This window comes from Corvus hawaiiensis, chromosome 6, assembly GCF_020740725.1.
Source record: "Corvus hawaiiensis isolate bCorHaw1 chromosome 6, bCorHaw1.pri.cur, whole genome shotgun sequence".
Taxonomy (NCBI): domain Eukaryota; kingdom Metazoa; phylum Chordata; class Aves; order Passeriformes; family Corvidae; genus Corvus; species Corvus hawaiiensis.
Genome location: NC_063218.1, coordinates 41,697,492 through 41,720,431, shown reverse-complemented (window position 1 = coordinate 41,720,431; position 22,940 = coordinate 41,697,492). Strand labels below are relative to the sequence as shown.

General features: G+C 48.2%; 1 protein-coding gene across 2 annotated transcripts in view; it reads left to right on the top strand.

Moving 5' to 3' along the window:
- The first annotated feature begins 1,729 nt into the window (after positions 1–1,729).
- Positions 1,730–22,940, top strand: part of CD82 (CD82 molecule) — a 39,622-nt gene continuing 18,411 nt past the window's right edge. The window contains exons 1-2 of one of the 2 annotated variants that reach the window (XM_048307797.1): positions 1,730–1,820; positions 21,459–21,540. In XM_048307797.1, the coding sequence (XP_048163754.1) occupies positions 21,478–21,540 (63 nt within the window). In that variant the 5' untranslated portion in view covers positions 1,730–1,820; positions 21,459–21,477. Of the gene's footprint in view, positions 1,821–2,017; positions 2,119–21,458; positions 21,541–22,940 lie in introns of those variants that run through there. The other variant, XM_048307796.1, reaches the window with a different exon arrangement.

Sequence of the window (22,940 nt, the reverse complement as noted above, 5' to 3'; positions counted from 1 at the left end):
AGGGGTAAAGGAAAAGTACTTATAATATTTTGTTTGAGAATAGGATTGTTTTTAATGAAGGTTAGTTCAGCTTGAAAAGAGATGCTGGAGTGCTGCTGATTTCCAGAAAGAAACAGTCCCCAAGACTGGTTGTAGATGAGTTTTCCGATACTGCCCCAAATAATTCTGATGCATAATTTGTCCTTGTCTTAGACACTAACAATGGGCCTTACAATTTTTTTTTGGTATGAGAAAGGAATCTGAGCAAAAATAGACAGTTTGGTATTGCTGTGAACAGCTGCAGAAATAGGGGTGGTGAGACCACACCCACAAAAACCCCCTTGCAGAGCAAGTCATTTCACTTCCACCTTCCTGTCCCTCTTCTGCCTCAGCACCTGCATTTCAACCCCCTCTCCCCAGCCAAGTCCTCATGCCAGCTGATGAGTCTGCAGTTACCTGCTGGTGGCACGGAGGAGGACATGGAGCCCAGGGTGCCACATGCAAGTGACGCTTTCTCTCCAGGTGCAGCCTCCTCCCATGGGCCCCCTCCTGCCTCACGCTATCCAACATGCATGATGGAGGACCTGTTATGTGGCCTGGCTTTGCCCATTACATGACCACATGCTCGTCCTGACAAAAAAGCTGTCTACAGGATAAAGTACAGGCTAGTGGGAAGGCTGCTGAGCGCCACTGCTGAAAAAGAGAAGGAGGATGTGGTTAATCCTGGTATCAGAGGAAATGATTGGGAGCTGAAGGGAAAGGTCTGGACTGCACGGGGCTCTAAACGCAAAAACTAAAGTCAAGTAAATGCAATGAATAAAGTGTAGCCTAGAAAATGACCTTTTAAAGTCTTTTGTTCAAAGCCTAGTGGCATAGTAAGGAATCAGCCTTCAGACACAGAAAGATGACCAAGAGGTATCTTGTTAGGAGAGAGTAAGGGGACCACTGTACACCTGTCTCAGTACAAAAGCCAAACTGGTTTTTGCTGCTCCCCGGGAATGGGACTGGGACCTTGAGCTGCATGAGTTTGCTGGTCCTCCTCATGCTAGGATAGCAGAATACATGAAAGTGAGGAATGTTGCTCCTCAGAAAGGTGAGAGACCTCTTGATCTGCTTTCATTTTAGGATTGGCTTGATGGGTTTGGGTTTAGTACCTTTGAAATGAGGATTTACAGAGGATCACGTTGTTGTTACTGTTAGATTGCCTTATCACTTTTATTTTTATTTGCGTTCTACCACTAGAGAAGAGGCAGGATCCCATTGGGCTAATTATGCCACGTGCCAAGAACAAAGAGCTGGTGGTTCGAGCTTGCTGCCTGCTGCGCAGTGGATACACTACACAAAACAGAGAAGCCCATGGAAACAATGCAGTGGCAGTGGTCAGCAGAGCAAACAGCAGCCACAGCATGCAAACACCTCATCATCTTCACAGTGCTGGAGGCACTGGGGCAAACAAGAGCTTAACGGGGTTTGGAGGGGGAACAATGTGCAGCCCGGGTGATGTTTGCAGGATTCACTCGGGCAGCGAAATTGCCCATTGGAAAAATCTTCGGTGGGTCATCAGGCTTGTTTTCACTGGGCAGGGAGCCACAGCATGGGTCTCGCAGGACTGGACAAGCTGCGAGCGGCCTTACACGTTTAAGGGGTGTCAGTGTGTGTGTGTGCGCGCTTGTTGCACCTACTGTACGGGCCAGACAGGGCGCTCACGGGAGCGGACGGGCTCACGGCAAGTGCAGCGAGCAGGGCAAAGGGCCCAGCGCACTGCCTGGCCACCTGCCCGAGCGGAGCGGGGAGATTTGGTCTCAGGTGGAGAGGAGGAGGCAGCGGCCGAGGCCTCGCAGGTGGGCAATGGAAAACGCGTGACTCGGTTTGAGGAGCGAGCAGCTCGGGCTCGGAGCGGGCAGTGCCGGGCGCTGCGCGGAGCCCACGTTGGCCGCAGGAGCCCACGGCCCGGAGCACGGCGGGGCCCCGGCCGCGCACGGCTCTACGCAGGGCCCGGCGGGGGCCGGGCGGGGTCGGGGCCGGCGGCCCGCCCCGGGGCCGGCTCAGCCCAGGCACCGGCTCCGCCCCGGGGGCCACATCGGCGGAGGGGCAGTGCTCCGCTGAGCTCAGCCGTGCCCAGCCCGCTGAGCAGAGCAGGTAGGCGCGCTGCGGCCGCCCGCCCCAGAGAGGCCGGGGAGCGGGGCGGCACGGGAGGGGGAGGCGCGGGCCGGGACTGCCTCCACCGCGCCCGGACACCCCGCTCCTCTCCACCCGGGGGTCTCGGCGTGGCGGGACGGGGTCCGTGCCCGGCGGGGACTTCCCGGGGGTTTTGTGCGGGGCTTTCTGGTGGCCGGGGCGGGAGCCCCCGCTGCGGTTCGGCAGCCCCGGCGGGGGCCGGCAGTCCCTCCCGGCGGGGCTGCGTGCGGGGCCGGGGCAGCCTCTCGGGGCGCCGGTCCCCGCTGCTGGACGTTCTCAGGCGCGCCCCTCCACAGTCGGGTCGGGGGCTGAGCTGTGGTCCCTGGCGTAGCTGGTGTGTGACCTGAGAGAGACCGTGGCCAGGTGCAGCGGACCCGGTGCCCGCAGGAGCGGGTCCTGCGGGCTCGGCGGGTTGCTGTTGTGCGGGGAGATCGGCCGGGTGCCTCTGCTGCCTGCTGATAAGACTGGGCATACGGCTGGCTTCAGTCGGCTCTGTCTTGATTGATTTCCAGGATGTGGATTAAATGCTTTTGTAGCGATCTTACCCTATTACCGCTACAGAAATCTAGTGCTGGCCCAGCGTGCCGTGTCCCTCTTGCCTTCTTTTAAGAGCCCTGTGAGCAGTTCAGAGTAATGCTTGCAGTTCAGCAGCTGGGTAGATGTTGGCTGCGAACTCCATTTGTAATGTGACTGGTAACAAATCTGTTGATAAGGGGCATAAGGGGATGGCGGCTTGTTACGCTCCAGGCATGCTGATTCTGCCCCAGAGCATTAAAGCTCTGCTGTGTGCACTTTAATGTAAAATGGAGTGTTTGGTACAAAAAAATAACAAACCAAAAACCCAAACCAAATCATCCTGAAATCTAAACATTGGCTTCAATAAACTGTAAAGCTAGTTTAGGACAAAGTGTTCCTATGTCTTGGACGAGCTCTAGCATATTGTGTATAAGCTGAGAGCTTGAAACTTTACTAGCTGTGCGAGGGAGGGATAGTGTTATATTGCAGTGCTCTCAGAGGTAGTGGCTGGGGAGAAGAGCTGCTCTTGGAGGTGTTTGAGCTGCTATTGACAGTAGAGGTTCACAGGGATGTAACACATCCCACCACTTTTGAGGCCTCTGGGTAGTTAGCTTCTAACAACAACCTTGTGTTTCTGTGCAAGCAAGGGCGAACAGCTGGAGAGTGCTGTCTTGAAATCTGCCTCCAGTGATACTTCCTCTCCATGTTTTTTCTTTTTTTTTTTTTTTTTTACTTTCTCAGACATCTTGGGCTTGAGAAAAATCCCCTTCAAAGCCTGAGATGTGAACCTGCTGTTGTGAAGCTTGCTCGCTGCATGAGAACAGTCAAGCAGAAGCCTGTGGCTAGTATCATTTTGGTGGACCACAAGGTCAAAGTATAGAAACACTGCTCTGAAAATCTAGATGGAAGTGTCTAGTGAGAGGAGCAGTCTCGGTAGTGTGCTGCTGTATGGTGATGTCAAGCATATGACAGACTGTAAAAATGACAAATTACTCAGCTCTTACTAAATAGTTCATGAGCACTAAGTGGGAAGAAAGTGTTAATGAGGCAGAAGGGCACAGGGTGGTACAGTCAGTGACCTGTTCTGCAGTGTCACAGCATGGGCAGTGGAAGACCCATAGTATTCCATAGCAGAACCTCTTGCAACAGTGAGGTGGTTTTTAACATTTACACTTGGTTTTGGTCCTTTGGCTGGAGCAGGGACTCCTACAGCTGCAGTTGTGCTTTAAAAAGAAAAAAAATAAAAGAAAATCCATGGGTGCTTGCTCGTGTTCAGCTGACCACACAAGTGAAAAGAACCTTTGCCAACTGCTCTGTAAACCTATGTGTGGATTTGGAGTGGCTCAGAGAAGAAACTAGCCTCTCCTCGCTCCTAGCATTGTGTTATTTAACACCCCTTTCATAGAAGGATCTTGCTGCCAACATATCTTCACTTGGTGTAGCCTTTTTGGACCTGAACCCCTCTTAGCCTGTGTTTCTCCATCCTTGCCAAGGGCTCTGGGAATCACTGAGATGACATTCTCATCCCTGTGCTGCAGGGCTGGGTGAAGTCTTGCAATGTTTGTTCAGCTTCTTACCTGCGTGTGACAGAAATAGAGCAAGATACAAGCCGAGTGCCTGGAGAGAGCCCTTCCTGTGGGCAATCTCTGTCCTGCTGCATGGAAGCTCCTCCCTTAAGAGGATTTAGCGGCTTTAATGATGTGGCTCATCTGGACTCTCTTCATCACTGTTATTGTCTCTATTTTAGTTCTCGGGTGAGAGGCAGGTGTAGTGTGACCTACAACTGTAAGCTGGTGCAGGAAATGCTCTAATGAGGACTTCCCACAGCTCCATGGGGGTTTTCTTGTCCCTGATACTCAAACCACTCTGCGTCAAGCTCTGTGAAGTGCAAGGGGGAGTTTCACATGAAATTTCTCATCTGACTGTAACCAAGGAAAGGTTTTATCACTCCTGTTGCTCTGTGTCCTGGTTTCACAGCTGTAAGGCAGGAGGGGTCCATCCAGGACTGCAGGTGTTCGTCCAGTAGATGTTTAAGTCAGAGAGATGCAAGTGGGAGTTTTGCAGACCTCTGGTAACCACAGGCCCCAGGGCACTTTTCAACTCAAACCATGGCTGTGGTTCTTGGTGCCTGCTGGCATTGTTACAGCAGGAAGCACACAGCGCAGGCAAAAGGCATTGCCACAAAGACCTTTGGGCACTGATGGGATAGGGTCTGTTATGGGAATGCCAGGGTGATGCTGGGAATTGGATCATGCCCCATGCTATCTGAAGCAGTAATTATTGCTCCACTCTAATGGTGCTTGTGGCATGGCAGCCACTTTCTTCCTGGTCTCGTTGGCTGGTGAGTGGGAGGTGCTAGAGGGGGTGGGTCTGCCGGGGCTCGGGCTCTGAGTAACTTGGAAGGCTGGAGGAGGTAGCAATGTTTCCAGTGGGCCTGTGGAGCAGGGGATGATTGGAGCCTCAGTTCTTGCACTCACTTCTCAGTTTCCTCTGTGGAAAAACTTACGTGCACCAAAACTAACTTATTACTGTCAGGAATTATGGCATTCACCCTAGAGTGCCTTAACTTCATTTCTCTAAAATAGGAGCATGACATCTGTATCCCCTTCTTCTCCTTCCCTGCCTTCCTTTGTCCCTGAACATGGTTCACGCCATCCAGAGATCTGGAGTCCTTTTGTGCAGCAAAAAGGGGTAGCTGGGCCCAGTAGCCTGCCCCCCACCATGTGGTTGTCAGCTTCAATGGGCAAAGAAATAAACTCTGTACTTGCACTAATGCATCTGTTGGCGGAATGTGGGATTGGAGCTTTCTACAGGCTCCTGATTAATGACATTCGTGTGAAGGGATGGCTGAGTGAGCCACCTTTCCTTTAGCAACTGTGTAATGAGATGCAATCCTTACCTAACCACCTCTGTCTCTTTTTGGCTCTTCTCTAGTCTTGGAGGGAATGAAGTGGAGGAAAGGCTAAAAATTACAGGCTCTCTTGGCATGGTAAAAGGAATAATACAGGAGGCACAGTCGGGGCCAGCAGTTCCTTGACGGCTGTTTGGCTGTGGCAGAGCCTGTTTGCTGAAAGCTTTCTGGGCTATCAGGGCTTTGGAAACACTGAAGCAATTAATGACTGACTTCAGTCTAGATGGGGTGATAAGTGAAGCAAAGGAACTGCGTAGTGGAGATTGCTTAAATCACTCCTTGTGTGCACTGACAGATTCAGAGCTAGCTAGTTTTCTGGAAGGAAGATGAGGCGTTACTGTGGGCAGCTCTTCGAAAGGGACTGCCTAGTAGATCAGAGCAGGAAAAGGGAACAAAACAGTAGCCTGTGGGGATGGGAACAGGGATTGGAGACTGCCGACTCTGAATCCAAGCGTGTGTCCTTTTGAACACCACAGAGCCAGGGAAGTTGGGTGGTTTGTGGCTCATCCAAAGTAAATACAGGGGAGAAAGGGAAGGAGACTAAGTTGGGGACAGGCTTTGTCCTGTGGGAAGAGGTGCGTGCACAGGCTGTCTGGCTGACTGCTCTAGTTCTTTGTCTCCTTGATGGAGCTTCAGAACTGGGACACCACCTACTGGGACACCACCATTTAAAAGCGAGTCAAACCAAAAGTCCAGTGCATGTACTTAATTTCTGAAAGTTGCTGGTGTGCTAAGTGCTCTGTTTGTCTTTAAGGAGCTCAGGTGCTGAGAAGGACCAGAGGGAGAGCCTTGCACATAAGGGAATTCCACACTGGTGGAATTTGTTAAGGATGCTGCTGGGCTGCTGATTTTAGTTTCTTTGCAGCACAGCCTTGAGGCAGGTGCATTGTGAAAGCGCTTTACCCTTTACTACAAAATTGTTACTGAGCTGTAAGGAGATTGCTGATCTCTCCCAGTATGATGATAATCCCATGGGCATGTGTGCTGGAGAAATGCTGATCTGGGACAAACTGTATGCATTAGGATATCCAGCAGCCTGAAGATTTGAAGTTACATAATGGGGAGTTCCCTTTGTAGGCAAAACAAGCCTGCTTCAGTCTCTTGTACGCAAGCAAAAGAATGCATGACCTGTCAGAGCTGCAGCCATGCACCTTAAGCTGATCTGATCTTCCCACAGCTGGAGTTGGGAACTGCCCTTGGTCCATCCTGCTCCTCAGCCATTGCCATGGAGGTAGTTTGGGAAAGGGGAAGGAAAGAAATTAGAGGGGTTTGCATAGCAGGGACTGAGCATGCTGTAAAGTAGCTTTACCTGTTGGGAATGAAGGAGGCTGTTTCCCACAGTTGTTCTGGAAAAGGTGTTATGGTCACTGGATCTAACCATATTCTTCTCCAGCACCTTGCTTTGGTCACTGCCTCTGATCTGTGAGGTTTCTGTGCCATCACCAGGATGGGTTCAGGGGGCTACACAGGAATTTGATGCCCTCAGCTCCTGCCTCTGCAGGAGAGGCTTCATGTGGCACCTTGTCTGTCTAGTTTTAAAAGCAGCCTGCTCCAGGATGTTGTTTTTGCTTGGGCTGGTGTACCAGACTGGCACAGGTGTGAGTGAGCTGCCTCTGGGGTTTTGTGCATTGGGTTGCTGTGAGACCATGACCTGAGCTGTGTTAGTGCAGGGCATCTGGAGCACCATGGAAGGCAGGTGTGGAAAGGGCATCCTGGCACTTGACTAGGACTTCAAGGGCTGCTGCTGTCTTCCCATAATATAGGAATAGACAAATCCTAAATGCCCTGAGCTGGTATGTTTCCTGTGATGGATGGTTAGCAGTTTTGTTGGGAATCAGTTGTGAAGTCTAAATTAACTAGATTATTTCTAGTACTACACAAAATGCTTCAGTGCTCTAGTTAAGACCTTTCCAGGGAAGTTTCTATACCTTTTGTGGCATTTCAGTTTCTAAGTGTTCTAGTAATAGAGGAAAAAATATTTGTGTTGGGAGTGTCTTATTTGCTTCCTACATAATTTTTTTCTGATTTCTCCTTGGTCCTGCAAATGGCTTACTTAACATTACTCAGAATATGTGTGGAAAGAAATTGAAAGAAGTTCTGTATTCAGTGGTGGCAGTATCAAGGGGTTTTTTGGACTTTGGTCTCCAGAGCTAACATGCCTGCTTTCGAAAGTCACTGTGCAGACTGCTCTGCTCCTCTCCTCTCGGCTTGTAATCAATTCATTTGCAGAGTACTCTTTGCAGAAAAAGGTGCTGTTCTGGCTGTTGTGGTGATAGTACACCATGTCTGGGGCTGATGCCTTAGGTTTTAACTTTTATATATTTCAAATCACTGTACTGCTTAGTGTGTAACTCTGAAGTTTCTTGTAGCCTGTTAATTTCTGCTCTCTCATACTCGGTAGACATAGCAAAGCCTCTCCGGGCCTGCTCTCCAAGGACACCCAGACCGTCCTAGGCCCAAAAAGTATAAACCAAAGAGCCTCTAAGGCGGGGCAAGTGGAGGGGAAATTACATCATTAAACTGAAGCTTTACTTGGAGAATTTACCCTGATATGCAAATGAACCAAACCTATAAAAGTGTGAAGAACTCATGACCTGTCGTTCATCTTGGCAGTAGCCTCTGGCTCCCCAGGGGGTACCTTTGAAGGCCTTTCAAATAAATACCTACTTTTATTCCCTTACTCCTGTCTAGTCTCTGTTTCTAGGAGCTGCATTGGTTCTGGGGCTTCTTTCATGCAGTGGTGTGGCACAAAGCATCCTCTTGCCTGCCATGGAACTGGTCATGTGTCTGTCGTGGGTGTCATTGTGGATTGAAGTTGCTGGTGATGAGTCAGTCTTGAGTGGTTTTGCTGGAATGTCCTCAACTTCGCAGCGTGTTTCCTTGGTCTCTCCTCCCCTCACTCCCTTTCTTCTGTGTCATGGAGCTACACTCCCTGTAAAACACAGAAGCAGAGCGGGACTTGGATTAAGGAGACAGACTGCTGCTGACCTGCAGGTTGCTTTGAACTTTGCTCTGACGAAACCGATATGGGAACTATTCTGCAGCATCTGTGCTGCATGGCTGAAGAAACTGGGGCTTAAAAGGCAGGCAGGAGTTCTAATTATGCTCACCTCTGAAGTCTTCCAGGGGAGAGAGGAACCCCAACCAGACAAAACTCCAGCTGCCTAAATGTACTTTCCCAACAGCCTGAGAAGCTGCTGGACTCTTCTTTGCATTCAGGTCCCTTTCTAATGCAGGCTTTCAGAGATACACATGGAATAACTAAAGAGCGCTCTGAGTTGTGCAGTAAATCTGCCAATTCCCCAAGGAAGCTCTTTTAATTAGAGAAGACTTCTGCTTGGCAGCTGCTGTGTGGGACAGTGCTAGACCACTGCTGTGTGGAGAAGCCCTGGTGAGCTGTGTGAAACAAGGTAAAGGCACAGCCCTTCCCTGGCTCCTAAAGGGTCTGTTGCACTTGTGTGGGGAGACTGCATAGGAGTGGGGGGAGAGGCTGCAAGTACAACAGAAGTTCCTGCAGGCTGGTGGAGTCCTGTGTGATAGACCAGCCTTGCAAGCGAGCCCCAGCCCCTCCGTGGGACTTGCTGCAGGGGTGGCTGCTCCCCGTGCACAGAGCTCAGCAGCTCCTTCGCACCAGATCCTCCAAGGGTGAGAACACCTTGTGCCAGTGCAGCTAAAATGGGGGTGGTCCTGGCTGCTCCTGAGGGCTTGGAGGTGATGCCCACAGCTGCTGGTGCTTCTCCTGCCTGGTGTGAGAAGACCTGAAATGTCAGAGTTTCCTCTTGCCCTTGCTCCCTGGGGGAGGTGTTGTGACTCACGGCTTCCTGAAATGAAACTGAGGTGACATAAATGCAGTTGCCAAAACTTCATGGGAATTTTTTAATGTCAAAAACTGCATCAAACTGGCTGCTGCCTTGGCAGAAGAGGCTATTTCAAGGAAGGGCTATTTTGAGGAATGGCAAGCTGCTTTAGTTCCTGAGTCCAAGACCTCAAAGGCTTCTTTGATTTGGTGCTGCAGTCCTGCTGGTGGCGTCGGAGCCTGAGTGTTTCTGCATTCATTACCAGTCTGTCAAGTTGCAGCTTTGGAGGCTGTTGTGGCAGTGATTTAGACTCGATCCTGTAGTAAAACACTAGGTTCCTGCTTTGTGTAGCTTCAGGCAGATAGGAAACCTCTTCCTATCCCAGGTGTCAGCTACCAGCAAGACCCACTGGCATGTATACAAGTAGATGGCCGGTGCTGTCCCACGGGAACCTACACAGTTGCTCCTTGTTTGCCCAGAAGAGAGACAGCCTTCGCCGCAGGGTGTTTGCTGTCAGGAAGAGCAGCCTGTGCAGCTGTGTGTGAGCTGAGCCAGGTCAGCAGCTGTGTTACTGTCTGATGGTTATTCCCATACCCAGGATCTCAGTGGAGAGCCCTGGTGACCTGTGATGGGTGGTTCTTCTGCTGGCAGCCTCCTGTCAGAGGAGGAGCATGCAGTGGGGCTTTGCTGGGCTGGGTTTCAAGTTGCTGCACTAGTGAGAGGTGGGCGTGTATCCTGGGGGCACAGGGAGCCATGTGTCACAGCCATAACCTGCCCAGGTAACATGCATGAGACCCCTTACTGTAGTTTTAGGTGATTGGTAAGTTTGGCTTGATTAAAAAAATTGTGGAGCTGATGTGAAGTAAAACCAGGTGGACTGTGGGGGGGAAGACAACAACACAGCGGGGCAGAGGAAAGTAAGAAAAATTGTGTCTGCAATCCTATTAAAAAGTAGTTTTAGCCTCAATCACGATTTACTGATTAAAGATGAAACAGACAACTTTTTTTTTCCCCCTCTGAAATGGGAGCATTTATGTCTGCACTGAGGCTCATTGGACTATTAGTACGTTAGTTATTCTGGGTTCTTTCTTGTTTTAAAATAAATACCTCTGAACTACTCTTTTCCATCTTATTCTTCTAGCATTCCTCCATCAAATAGTCTTCTGAAATATTTGTGCTCTAAATATAGAAAAGGAGACCTTTTCAGGAAAGTAGAAAAGGCCACCCAGCCTCTCTTGGTTCAGGTTCAGCTGAACCCGTTTTCCAGACCACTGTGCATAGGTCTGCAGACTCCAAGGAGGCCCCTCTTTTTCCCAAAACAGACCCAGCTTTTCAAAGTCTTGCTGTCTACTTTAACTGCCAAATTCCTAGGGAACCTATCCCACATGTCTGTTCTTCTTGGCTTGAAACAATTCTGTCCAGAACCTACACATGTATTGCTTTGAAGGACTGATTGATTATTTTCTTTTTTGGGGATGGTGTTGGAGGAGTGACCTTAACTGCAGGTGGCAGGCCTATCATTGATTAATGTTCTTGTATTGCTCCAATTAACTCTGCTGGGGTTGCTGCATGGTAAGGTAACAATCATCAGGGTAGTAAAACACCTCTGTATTGCAGCCTGCCTTGGAGTTCAGGGCCATCTTCACAGAAGGGCTAGCAAAAGTTTTTGGGTATCTCTTTCAGCTGGCTAAGTGTTTTCTAGAGGACCCCTTTGTTTTCCAGCCTTGTCTGCTGAGATTTCTTACTGTGGCATTTCACTTCCTAAAATGCTTAGACTGGGAACAAAGCAGCTTCGCTGCAGCTTCTGGAACAGCTCATGTTGTGCTATGCTTTCTCCTCACAGCAGCTGTACAATGTAGCTTTCTTTTCCACTTTCTCCTGTAGGATGAGCTTGGCATGAGGAGAGTGTTCTGTAAAGGTGAAAGGAAAAAGTGCAAGACAATGCTGCCGTACATCTTGGAGACTGTACAGCAGCCCCTGTGGGGACTGTCTGTTCCAGAGCAAGGTTTGAAATAGCTTCTGAGTTGCATCCTCAGAGTGATCAGGGCAGCAAGGGGTTTGGCTGTTGTGGCCAGGTGCTGCCAGTTACAAATGTGAAACTATTTGTATGATTTACCGTGATGTTGGAGAGGGAAAATGTGGTTCAGGTGAATGTTTTTGAATAGCAGGAAATGACTCAAAATATCTGTGGTTTAAAGTTCTGTACTTCAGGACTTTTCTTGCCCTCCTGCCCTCTGTATGTCATCATTTTGGAAACAGGGGCTGCTTGAGACAGAATCCCTTCCTCAGGAGCTTTTTATAGTTCTGGCTTTCTCTTTTAGTTCGTACCCTTTGGTAGTGTCAAGTGGCATCTGGGGCGTGAAACTCAGGATGTTGTGAAATGTTCATCCTCAGACTGTCTGTGACAATGCTCCTCTCGTCAGCAGGCAGGCAGACCGTGCTCCAGCAGGGCACAAGGTCTGGTGTGACCCTGGGATGGTCTGGTGGAAGTACAGCTTCTTCTAGGGCAGAGGCTGGGTCTGGGAGTAACCTTTTGTGGCTGTGTCACTGCTGCCACAGCATGTGTGATTCTGTACCACTGAGTTTGGAGACCCCAGGCTCAGCTAGCCCCGTCTGTTTGTAACAAATGGTTTGGCTGAGTTGCCTCCCTTGTCCTCCCTGGTGTGCAGATCAGGGAGAGATCACAAGATACTTTGTGTGAGAATCTAGCAGGAATCCTGTACTTCTGATTCCTGTGCAGTCAGCCTGCAGTGGGGGCCTTCAGATTGGAGGTGCATGGTGATGGTAGGGCAGACTTTGCCGAAGAGGGGAGATTGTTACAGCTGCTGATCTGTCCTGTTGTGCTCCAGAGTCACAGGTAGCAGTGCCAACATACTAGCAGGGGCACAGGAGTGGTTCAGGTATTGTGTATTAGCAAATGATCTATTTGGCAAAACCCAAGTTTCCTAAGATTACTAATAGTAGAGGGACTGTTTCTGGTAACAAGCCAGAAGATTAATCCCCTTGTGGCCTGAGGCACTTTCCTGTGCCAGTGGGACTTCTTTTCACTTTCCAGTCATGATGGATTTGCAGTACTCTTCCAGCTCTACTTGATCTGTGGGCTAAAGGGTTAAAGCCTCTGTTTCTTGAGATCAGTGCCTTGCTATCAGCAAAGGATCTGATATAAAGCATTGTGGTATGATTAAAGTAGACTACTAACCTGTCTCTTCTGTTGTTCAAGGAAGATTACTTAATTCTAAAGCTTCACAGTCATTTGGAATAACAAGCCAGAGGCCTCTTCTGTTTGCTTTGTGATGGGTTTTGGCTTTTTGGTTTGTTTGGTTTTTTTTCCTTTCTGCCACTTGAGATCATGTGAATGTACTCCAGGGAGAGAGGTCTTAAGGTGAATCCTGGTGCCAGAAGACACTTCCATTCTCCAGTGGGCTGGTCTGTCAGCTGCAAGGGACTTCACTGCTGCGGTGAGTTGGCTAGTTTGGCAGGGTGTCTCCAGAGGGTTAATCTGAGAAGGACAAGGGAGTGCTCATTGTCCTATGCCCTTCTGAAGAGGCAGTCTCTGGTGCTTTGACTTCTAGAAGTGTCTGGCTTCAGCTATGAAATGTACTCCAGGAGAACCTGCAATTACTGGGAATGGTGCTGGGTAAGCTCAGCTTCCTTCTCATGCTGGGTGCTGGTCCCCAGGCTCTGCTCAGCCCCATCCACCTGTCTTTGGAGGCATGTAGTCTGAAGTCTCAATAAGCAGAGGGGAGGTGGAGAGAGACGTTGTTTGTTTAAGGGCTGTGCAAGTTGCTAAGCTGGGGAAAACTTCCTGCCCTTGAAGTAAAACTACTTTCTCTGCTAATTCCTGAAAATAATCAAGAGAATAGGAAACCTCATTTCCCAGGTCAAGCAGATACTGTAACTTCTCAGAAGCATGTTTGTCATGGGCGTGCTGAATCTAATCACCCTCTAGTTATTTACCCTAGTGTCTGAGAAAATGGAAGTAACTGAAAACCAGTTTGTTTGGAAAGGGAACTTTACAGTAAAAAGTCCTCGACCTTGACCTCTTGCATTTTATGGGAAGAGGAGGCAGAAAAGATAAAAATCAGTTATACTACCTGGCTCCTACCTAGGTCTCACAGTCTCTGTTGCTGTCTCATAAAATAGAAAAAAAGGCTTTCTTCCTGAGTGGATTGTGGTAGCTTTTGGGTGCTCTGGCAGGAGGGGAAAGCTGCTGGGTCTGAGGAAGGTATCTCCAAGCCAAGTGGTATTGGGAGGGATATTGTGCAACTCCTTGGAGGAGATTCGTTGACCTCCAAGGCACTGCTTGCATGAGAAGGGAGACAGGGGAGTCTGTCCTGTGCATGTACTTGCACCTGTTATTTGCAGGCTGATGACTGGCATGGAGAAACACTTTGAAGCATCCCCTGTGCTGCAGAACCATGCTGGGGAGAAGCTTACCTGAGCACAAGCAGAGTGCTGCTTTTCTGTGCTGGTCACCCTGCTGCAGTTCGGAGTGCAGGTCCTGCTCACAGGTTGTGCTCCTCTGTGGGGAGGTGTGGGGCAGGCCAGAGCAGGGGACTGCTTTTGACACACTGGTGCCACTGACAAGTGTGGGAGCTGGTGGGCACATCCATTTCAGAGGTTAAGTTTGCAGCCTGACAGCTCCAAGTGTAGAAAACAAAGCTGAACTGGTCTCATTGTTGAAGCTGTTAAAGAGCCAATGTAGTCAAGTGACAGAGTTGCCCAACCAGTTTTGTGAAAACTCTGCATTTTTACTGCTTTGTACGCTGGCTTTAGTTAGTGTGGAGACCTCTTTCTGGACCTCACCTGCAGAGCTTGTTGCACAACTAACATTCTAGTACGTGGTAATTAAAAAGAGAAAGTCCACTAAACTGTACTTTTGGTTATTTCTTCTGTCTGCTATTTTTGGCAAGTTGATTAATTTCCTTTACTTTTTTTTTGGGGGGGGGGTGGGTGGAGGGGGAAGAAAATCAAATGACTTCTGGGACAGTTTGTGGGGTTTTGGGTTGGTTTTTTCCTCCCATTTTTTTGGCAGAGTTGTATCTCTGGTCTTGATGCATGGAAAGTTCTGCTTAAATCGTAGAAATGCTGTCCTGCAAATACTGTCATGCTATGCAAGCATGAGTGTGTAGAAAATAGCAAAGAACTTTCTCAATTTGCCAGTTGTAGGGACTGAAGACCTACTTAAATGTTGACTTTCAAACTGAAGTGTGAAGGCCAGATGTTCTCAAAACCTATTGCACTGCTTGTAAATACAGAGATGAAAACAGACGCTTCTAAAACCTCTGCTGGTCTTTGATACTGAGCTGCGAACTTGGTTTCTTTTTAGCGATATGATAGTGGTTTATAAATATCTGATCACTTCCTGTCGAGCATCAGAAGTACATTTCTAAAATACGCATTTCCTTTTTACAAGATGCACAACATGTGCTCGCTGTGATAAAACATACTGAAAAATCTGAGCCGTTGTAGGTAGTCCTACGGGTGCTTTCTAATCCAGGATCTTGCTGGAGGATGCAGTTGCTAGTCAGATAATTCACACAACAGTATATTGACTACAGAAGTCAGGCAGAAAAGCTGAATGTCTCACCAGGAGCAAGTGTGAGCTGATGAATTTCCTCAGAAACTGTTCTGAGAAATCTGTTCTTTCCAGGGTATTTCTGCAGTACTTGCAGCCAGCTGTTGCCTTGCTCTAGTCTGCTCTCTTTGCCCCAGGAATAGCAAATGCGGAGGGACTGCATGCACGTTTGAGTCTCTGTCCTGCAGATGTCTTGCAGATGCTGTTCAGGTCTCACTGTACATGTCTGTGCTGGTAGTTCAAAGTTTGCTGACAACTAATTGTGATTCTGCAGTTTGCAGGCTGTTGTAGCTGGTCTCTCTGTTCTTAGCCCTCAGATCATCTCCTCTACCTTGAAGACAATTGCTTCTGCTTAAGAAGAAACTGTCTCTAGTAGTGGATGGAATAAGAGAGGGTCTGCTGTTTTGTTCTGTTTTCAAAATTTGTATTATGCAGAAATAGTTTTCCACCTTGTACTGACACTTTCCTTCAAAAAGAAGCCGTGTATCACTGAGATACACACGTATAAATATATAGAAAATATGTAATATATATATATACACCTTAATTTTTAGGATCCAGCTTCTCCCTCAATCCTTCCATTGTAACTTTTGAAGAGATGCTATTTGGAAAATCTCCACAACAAACATAATCTTGTTTACGTTTTCAAGGTCATTACACAGCTGGTATTATCTCAGTGAAGCTTAAAGGAAAGTTCAGTGAGTTTAGACTTGGGTCATTCATCAGCTCTGTGGTTATTTGCTTGCCAGAGACAAGATGTACCTCCCAGGTGTACTGAAAGTCCAAGGCCTTTGTATATTAACGTCAACAAGATGAACTCCTTAGGATATTCTTTGTATGGTAATGGGGCTGTATCTTACAGTCCCTGCCCTGAGGGCAGAGATGTACCTGGTTAACAGGAGACTTAGTAACTCTGTCATTGTTCATTAACTGGTACTGTTGTGTGAAGCTGTCCTGTCCCATCAGTCATGATCAGGAGACTTTCTGATTGCCCAATGTCTGTTCTACATGTGCATGGACAGAGAAGCAGCTGGCCCTTGGGGTGCAAGGGCTCAGAATCCTGCAAAAAATAACCTGTTTCCTCCTCTGCCCCATGGCTTTCTGAGCCGCCCCTTCCCCAGTCTCTCCTGCATGGGGATGTCTGCCTTGGAGCTGGAAGGTGACCATTTAGTGAGCAACTTATTTAGTGTGCTGGCTTCTGTGGGTCTCTGTCCAGCTATAGGTCTAATCTGGTTCTGGCTTCTGGGTTGGGATAATAACTGCGGCAAGTAACTGCACTGGCCTTCAAAATGGCCTCAACCTCATGCAAATTACTGTGGAGATAAACATCTTTATGGAACCAGCAGCATGCTGATCCCTTTCTAGGGACACCTGCTAGTTGCTTTGGGCAGAGGGAGCCGGTTATGCAACCAGAGTACAGCAGTGGGAGCTCCTCCATCTCCAGGATTTCTTGGTCAATCTGTCTGCGAATGAACCCAGCTAACTTTGGTCAATGTTAGGTGTGAGAAGGAAAAGACAGGGTGGTGAGACCAGATCAGGGACAGCTTTAGATATTTTAAGTGTTCAGCCTTGTAATATCTTGAGGGAAATGACCTGTTGCAATGTGTAAGACTTAGGTAAGTGAGGAAGATGGTGCTTGCTTCTTGTGTCAAGAAGCACCTGCAGTGCTTGAGGTCAGCTGAGGCTGCTTTGGTGCTTGCTTCAGTGGACCAGCTGGACTTTCACCCAAAGATCCCACCTTCCACATCAGATGCAAGATGCGAAGAAGGATCAGGAGCCTTAGGGTATGTTGCAGATCTTTAGTTGATAGTGCTGGCTGCTGCATCTCTGCGTCTGTCAAACTGGAAGTTTCTCCTTGAGCAGGCAGGAGGAGTTTCTCCTTGAGCAGAACTGAGCCAGCATGCCAGCCTTACAGGGCGGTCGAGGTGTTTGTGGGGGCAAGGGAAATAACTTGTGAAGGCCAAATCTGGTGCTAGTTTGAGCTCATCCTAGCCTGGTAGAAGCTGGTAGTAGGGCATCCTATAGGGTCTGCCTTTGTTTTATGTCCCCTGGTGTTAGAGCCTGAGGGGTGGTGGTGGTGGAGCGCAACTGGTCAAAGTACACAGAATCAACCTGCAGCTTCTTTGTAACCAATCATTTCCTTTCCTTAAGCAAGAGGTTCTGGGGAAGGGGGGATAGCATCCTCAGGCTATGTAGATGCAGTCAAATGTGAAACCGCTTTACCTGAGTTGGAGTACTCAGACTGACTGTCAGAGCTCAGTGCTCTTGGGAACACGTGTGCTGTCCTTAAGGGTTTGCATGAACTTTGCACTTTTTTGTTGATCTACTGAGATGGTGATTTCCACAGCTGTTCTGCTCTGGTTTGCTTTCTGGTTCGCTTTCTGGTTCTTCTTCCTTTTCTTTCATCGTACTCATAAATGAGCCCCTTATTTGTGCTGTACAGTAACTTGGCAGCTGAGGTGTTTCAGCTGCCAGAGTTCATCAGGGAGAAACCTGCAGAGTGAGCGCAGGGGTGGTGCTGCAGAGGAGGGCTGAGCCCTTCCCAGCAGAGCTGCGTGGCCCAGGCATGTACAGCTCTAGCCTGGGCCAAATATCATAAACTTCACTGAGCACCAAGCATGCAGTGCTTGCTGGGTGGAGGCAGTACAGGATCTAATTGGATAGAGCAGAATTGCAATTAAAAATTAACTTAGCCTCTCTGCCCCTTGACTGGTGTGGTTATAATGTCTGTGCATGAATTTTCCCCCTCCTGCCTCTGTGGCCAGTGGTGGGGTTGGAAGGCAGAGGTATTCAACTCTCCCCATATCACCTGTCCTTCTCTGGGGTCACCTTTTACAGGAGGGGGGCTGGGAGTTTCACAGGCCCCTGTGACAAAAATAAGCTAATCTCTGAGCTGTGAGGGGACTCCTCTGCAGTTACTAACAAAGCAGGGCTCTGTCTGCAGTTCCTCAGGCACATGTGTCCTGGATTTTATATTCCTGCTCCACATACACGTCTTGCTGTCATTGCTGTTGCTGGGAGAACGACAGGCCTGAGAACTAGAGGTCATGGAGGGGGCATGAAGCCATCCCCTGATGCCAGTCTAGCCTGAGCAGATCTGTTCCATTTCCTCCTGGTAGGAAACCCCTGAGTTCTGGATCAATTGATGCCTTCCTGGAATTAGTTCTCCCTGAAGGTCCTGGGACTGAGCCTGGGCTGAGAAAGGCCCTGGATCAACTACACAGCAGCTGACCAGGCTGTGTTGGCAACCAAGTTTTTATGGCAGTAGTGCTTCAAAGCAACACACTGCATAAATAATCCTGCATATCTTTACAAGATGGAGAATGAGAGGTTGGGAGAAAAGGTGATGGTCTCTTATGAAATCCGCTGCAAAGCTGGCATCAGTCTGGAGAATGGCAGGGAAAACTTGGATGTGTACATACAGGATTGTTGAAAAGAATGGGTGTTGCTGCTTGGAGATGAAAATTCAAATGGTCAAAGCAGTAGGAGTGGAGAGGGAAAGGAAAAAACAAATAATTGTGGACAATCAGTGGAATTTGAAAACTGCAAACTTCATGTATTTAACCTCTGCATGCATTGCTGCAAGACATTAAGGCTCAAAACTTGACCAGCTTCAGAAGGCAAATGGGCAGCTCTGATTGCAGCTCTGGCTATGGTACTTAAGCTGGCTTTTTGCTGCCAAGTGGCCTGTGGATATGCCTGGTTTTGATAACTCCAAGCTCATCTGCTTCTAAACCTGACCTATCTCAAATTTTGTTGAGCTGCTGCTTCTACTGTATGACAGTGTTGCTAGTCTTGTGACTGCATAATTTCAGAAGATAGAATTTTGAGGAGTTTCATTGATGTAGTGAACAAAAATAAATGAATTTGCGAAGAACAGAAAAGTGGAAAATCTTTAATACTTCAGTGGAACTCTAAAGTATCTTAAAAGCTCAAAGGTTTTGCTTTTTCTCTTCTGATTTGAAAACTGTGCTTTGAATTACTTTGTGTCTAGGAGGTATGAAGGAGATGTGTTGCCCTGTGGCAAGAAGAGAATGGTGCATAGTGCTGTAATGCACAGTTGGGGTTTGCTGTTTGTTTTGTTTTTAATAAACATTGAAGATGGTATGTCTTTAACAAATAGCTAGGAGTAGAAGAGCTCTGCAAGCAATATCTTACTCTTGTTACCTCAGGCATATCTTCTTCCACAGTAAACTTGCTTAACTGCCTAATTAGCTGAAATAACTTTTATAAAGGTCCTAACAGTTCTGCAAATCTCTGTTTTCCTGACTAATCAAAACAGTGTGGGCAGAGTTGGAAATAGGCAGCGTATGGCTTTTAGTGCTAGGAAGCAAGTCAGTGAGTACTGGGAGTTGCCCCTCCAGTTTGAAAATGAGGAGGATTGCACCTGGGATCAGATGTCTTAAGTTAAGAAGTCCAGTGCGTTGTGCAGGAGGTTGTTACCTAGCTTAGTTCTTGGCTAGGTTAAAGAGGAGAAAAATATTTGTAACCCCCACAACAGAAATTCATCATTGCCTAGGGATCTGGCTGCCTTCACATTCTGGTTAGACTGCCAGGCTCCAGTTTGTGATGCTATTAAGAGGAGATGTGTTCATGGTGAAGCCAGGAAGCAAGCCAGCTGGATGGGAAAATTTACATCTTAGTTATCCTCTCCAAGTGCTCTCTTAGGTGTTGGTAACTTCCAGGACTAGTGGCCTGAGAGAACGTTTCTCCCACAGAGGAAAGGAGGAATTCTGCCAGCAGAGAGCCTTCATTCACTTTTCCTAAGTTGGTAGTGATGCAGCTGTTGTAGAGTGCATCTGTGCTGGAACAGAACCTGCTCATAACTGGTGGCTGCACCCAGGGACACTGGATATGGGAATGCTGTGTGTTTGGTATTTGGTGTACATATGGACCAGAAACTATTACAGAGCTTTTCCATGGCTCGTTTGAAGGACCTGTTTTTGGGTGCTGCTGGCTTTGTCGCCTCTGATCTGACAAGTTAACTGAAGAAAATCTGACTCACATGCTGCTAACCTGGCTGTGTAGTAAGCTCCTTAGGTGTGATGACTGCTATACAGATGAGATTTTTTTGAGATAAGTCTGTAGCACAGCTGGCTGACATTTTATATCTGTGTTGCTTTCCCATCTCAATAACATCTTGCTAGGTGCTGTGCAGTGATGGGCTTAGCACAGTCTCTAGCCATGGCATTCCCTGAAGTTAGAGCAGCAACTTCAGCCACAGAGTTCAGACTTCTGCTCTCTCCTGGTAGTTTTAGGGTGACCATTGCTTGTTGGGAAGGCTAGCCAGTTAACAAGGCCCACATACCAGTTTAGCTCCAGAGTTAACCTAAATATTTAATAGGATTAAGCAAAAGCCTTTGATTGAAACAAAAGAACGTACTGGATTCCAGTGATCCTTGGTACACCCAGGCTGACAGAAGAGAACCTTGCTGACCTTGCTCTCTCTTGGGGCTGTTTCTTCCCAGGCCAGACTGGTGACCCCAGCCTGGTATTGCTGTTTCTCTGGCTGGTGATTCTTAAAGTGGCATGGTCTGTTTGGAGAAAGGAGCTTGGTAGAGCAAATTTTAAGGAACTTAAAAGTTCTCTGTTGTTTATATAGGAAACATAACTGAGTCTGGGGAGGAAGGAGAAGCAGGAAAGCTGACAGAGCCACAGAATGGGTCATGCTGGAAGGGACCATCCAGTGGATCATCTGGTCCAACCTCCCTGCTCAGGCAGGGTCATCCTAGAGTGCATGACACAGGATTGCCTCCAGATGGTTCTTGAATATCTCCAGTGAGGGAGACACCACACCCTCTCTGGGCAACCTGTTCTGGTGTGTGGTCACACACACAGCAAAGGCGTTCTTCCTCATGTTCAGGTGGAACTTCCTGTGCACCCATTTCTGCCTGTTGCCTCTTGTCCTATTGCTTGGCACCACCAAGCAGAGCCTGGTTCATCCTCTGACACCCTCCCTTCAGATACTGACAGACATTGATGAGGTCCCCTCTCAGTCATCTCTTCTCTAGGCTGAACAGGTCTTACTCTCTCAGCCTGTCCTTATAAGAGAGAAGCTCCGGCCCCTTAATAATCTTTGTTGCCTTTAATAATCTGTGTTGCTACAGAAGCTCCATGCATCTGTCTTACTGCTGTCAGGGAATTGAAGTGGCTTGCATCACTTTCCACCACCAGTGGTAGCTAGGGTTGGTGTTTTGGTTAATGCCACTATTGCAAAGTCCATATAAATAGTGATGGAATTAGCAGTGTATTTGTGATTGAATCTGTTCCATAACTGCTGATAGCTCTGTGTCACTCTCCAGGAGATCTTGGCAGCAGTGGTGGTGGTATCCTGCTTTGCTGTCCTGAAAAGGCAACTCAGATATTCTATGCTGTCTGTGCACATGCTCTGAGACCCACCAGATGATCCAGAGCTCTGCACAAGGTTAGGGTGTTGCTCTGAAGCTGCCCAGAGGACCTGTCTGTAACATAACGCATTGTCTGTCTGCTTTCCCCTTAGGTCCTGCAAGTGAAAGAAGATGGGGTCTGGCTGCGTAAAAGTCACCAAGTACTTCCTCTTCCTTTTCAATCTCCTGTTCCTTGTAAGTATTGTGAGCATCTGTGGAGTAAGAAGAAAGGCCTGGACCAAAATTAGCTGGAAGATGGGGTTTTTTTGGGGTTTTTTTTGGGTGTTGGCCTAGTCTCTTCATTAAATAAAATGGCCACAGTTTTGGAAGGAGGGAGGGGAACCCCTGAAGCTGAGGAATGTCAGAGCTGCTGTGTGTGTCTCAGGTAAGCCAAGCAGCTCCACTCCCAGTACCCACCTGCTGCCTCCAGTGCAAACAGCTCCCTCCCTGTGCTGGGAGGAGAAAGCAGGAGTTACGGGTTCTTTCTGGGAGGAGAGTTGTTGTAACTACTTTCTCTGACACATCTGGAGCAGCAGCTGAACTGTCCCTGAGCAACAAAGCTACAAAGCCTGCCAAGTAATGGCAGTGCCCTCCTAAATAGGCCAGGCAGGCTTCAAAGAACAACTCTAATTTTGTTTGAGTCCCAACGGCTGGTTTTGATTTGTAACAAGATGAATTAGTCCAAGTCTCCTGTTTGAAATGGAGTTGGGAGGTGGGGGAGACTGGGACAGGCTTGTCTGGGGAAATAAAACAGCCCACTGGCTGCAGTCATTTTCAAGTGTGAGGCTTAGCAAAAGGTGAACTCCTTTTGGAACAGGTTGGGTCTGGGAGGGCCACACACATTCTTGCATGTGTCTTTCTGATGCTTAGATATTGTGTGACCTGTGGATGGTGATGGTACTGTTAGTGATGCCTTTCCTGCAGTGGAATGGTGTAGTGGGGAAGTGCAAGGTTTCAGCTTTCCACGTCAGCCAGAAAATAGCCTGTCTGATATCGTTATCCTTTGTGCAGTGTGTAAGGAAAAGGAAGGGTCAGGCTGGGAGAGGAGGGAGGGAAGTAAATCATGATAAGGTGAGCACTGCTTTCTAGTCTGTCCCTGCACACAGCTTCACTCCTGCTTCCTGCATGGCTGCACTGTGCTGGTAGCACACAGGATGAACTTGAGGCACATCTGGATCTGGTTTCCCTTGGCTTACTGTGCTCGCTCTTTGCTCTCTGTGTTTACTTCCATCCTAAGTGTAGTTAACTGCGGTCTTATGGTCTGAAGCTAGAGGTGTTCAGAGCATCCATGGGGAAGGCTCTTGGGAGGGAGAGGAGAGGTATTTCAAGTGCCACTAGGTCTTTCTGAGTATGATTTAGTCCACTTTAAAGATAGGAAAAATCATCTGAGTCCAAACCTGTCCTCCTACTAGTGCAGGACTCCTCTGCAGAGATCAGCATCCAGTCTCTCTCCTCTGTTGAAGTGATAAATTTTAAGCAGCATATAACAACCAGTCTACCCTGGGAGCTGTATTTGTTAAGACAGTGTTTGAGTCTTGCTGAAGCCCAGTAGCTGGGCACTGTCTGGTTTTCCTTTATGCCCAAACCTCGGTCTG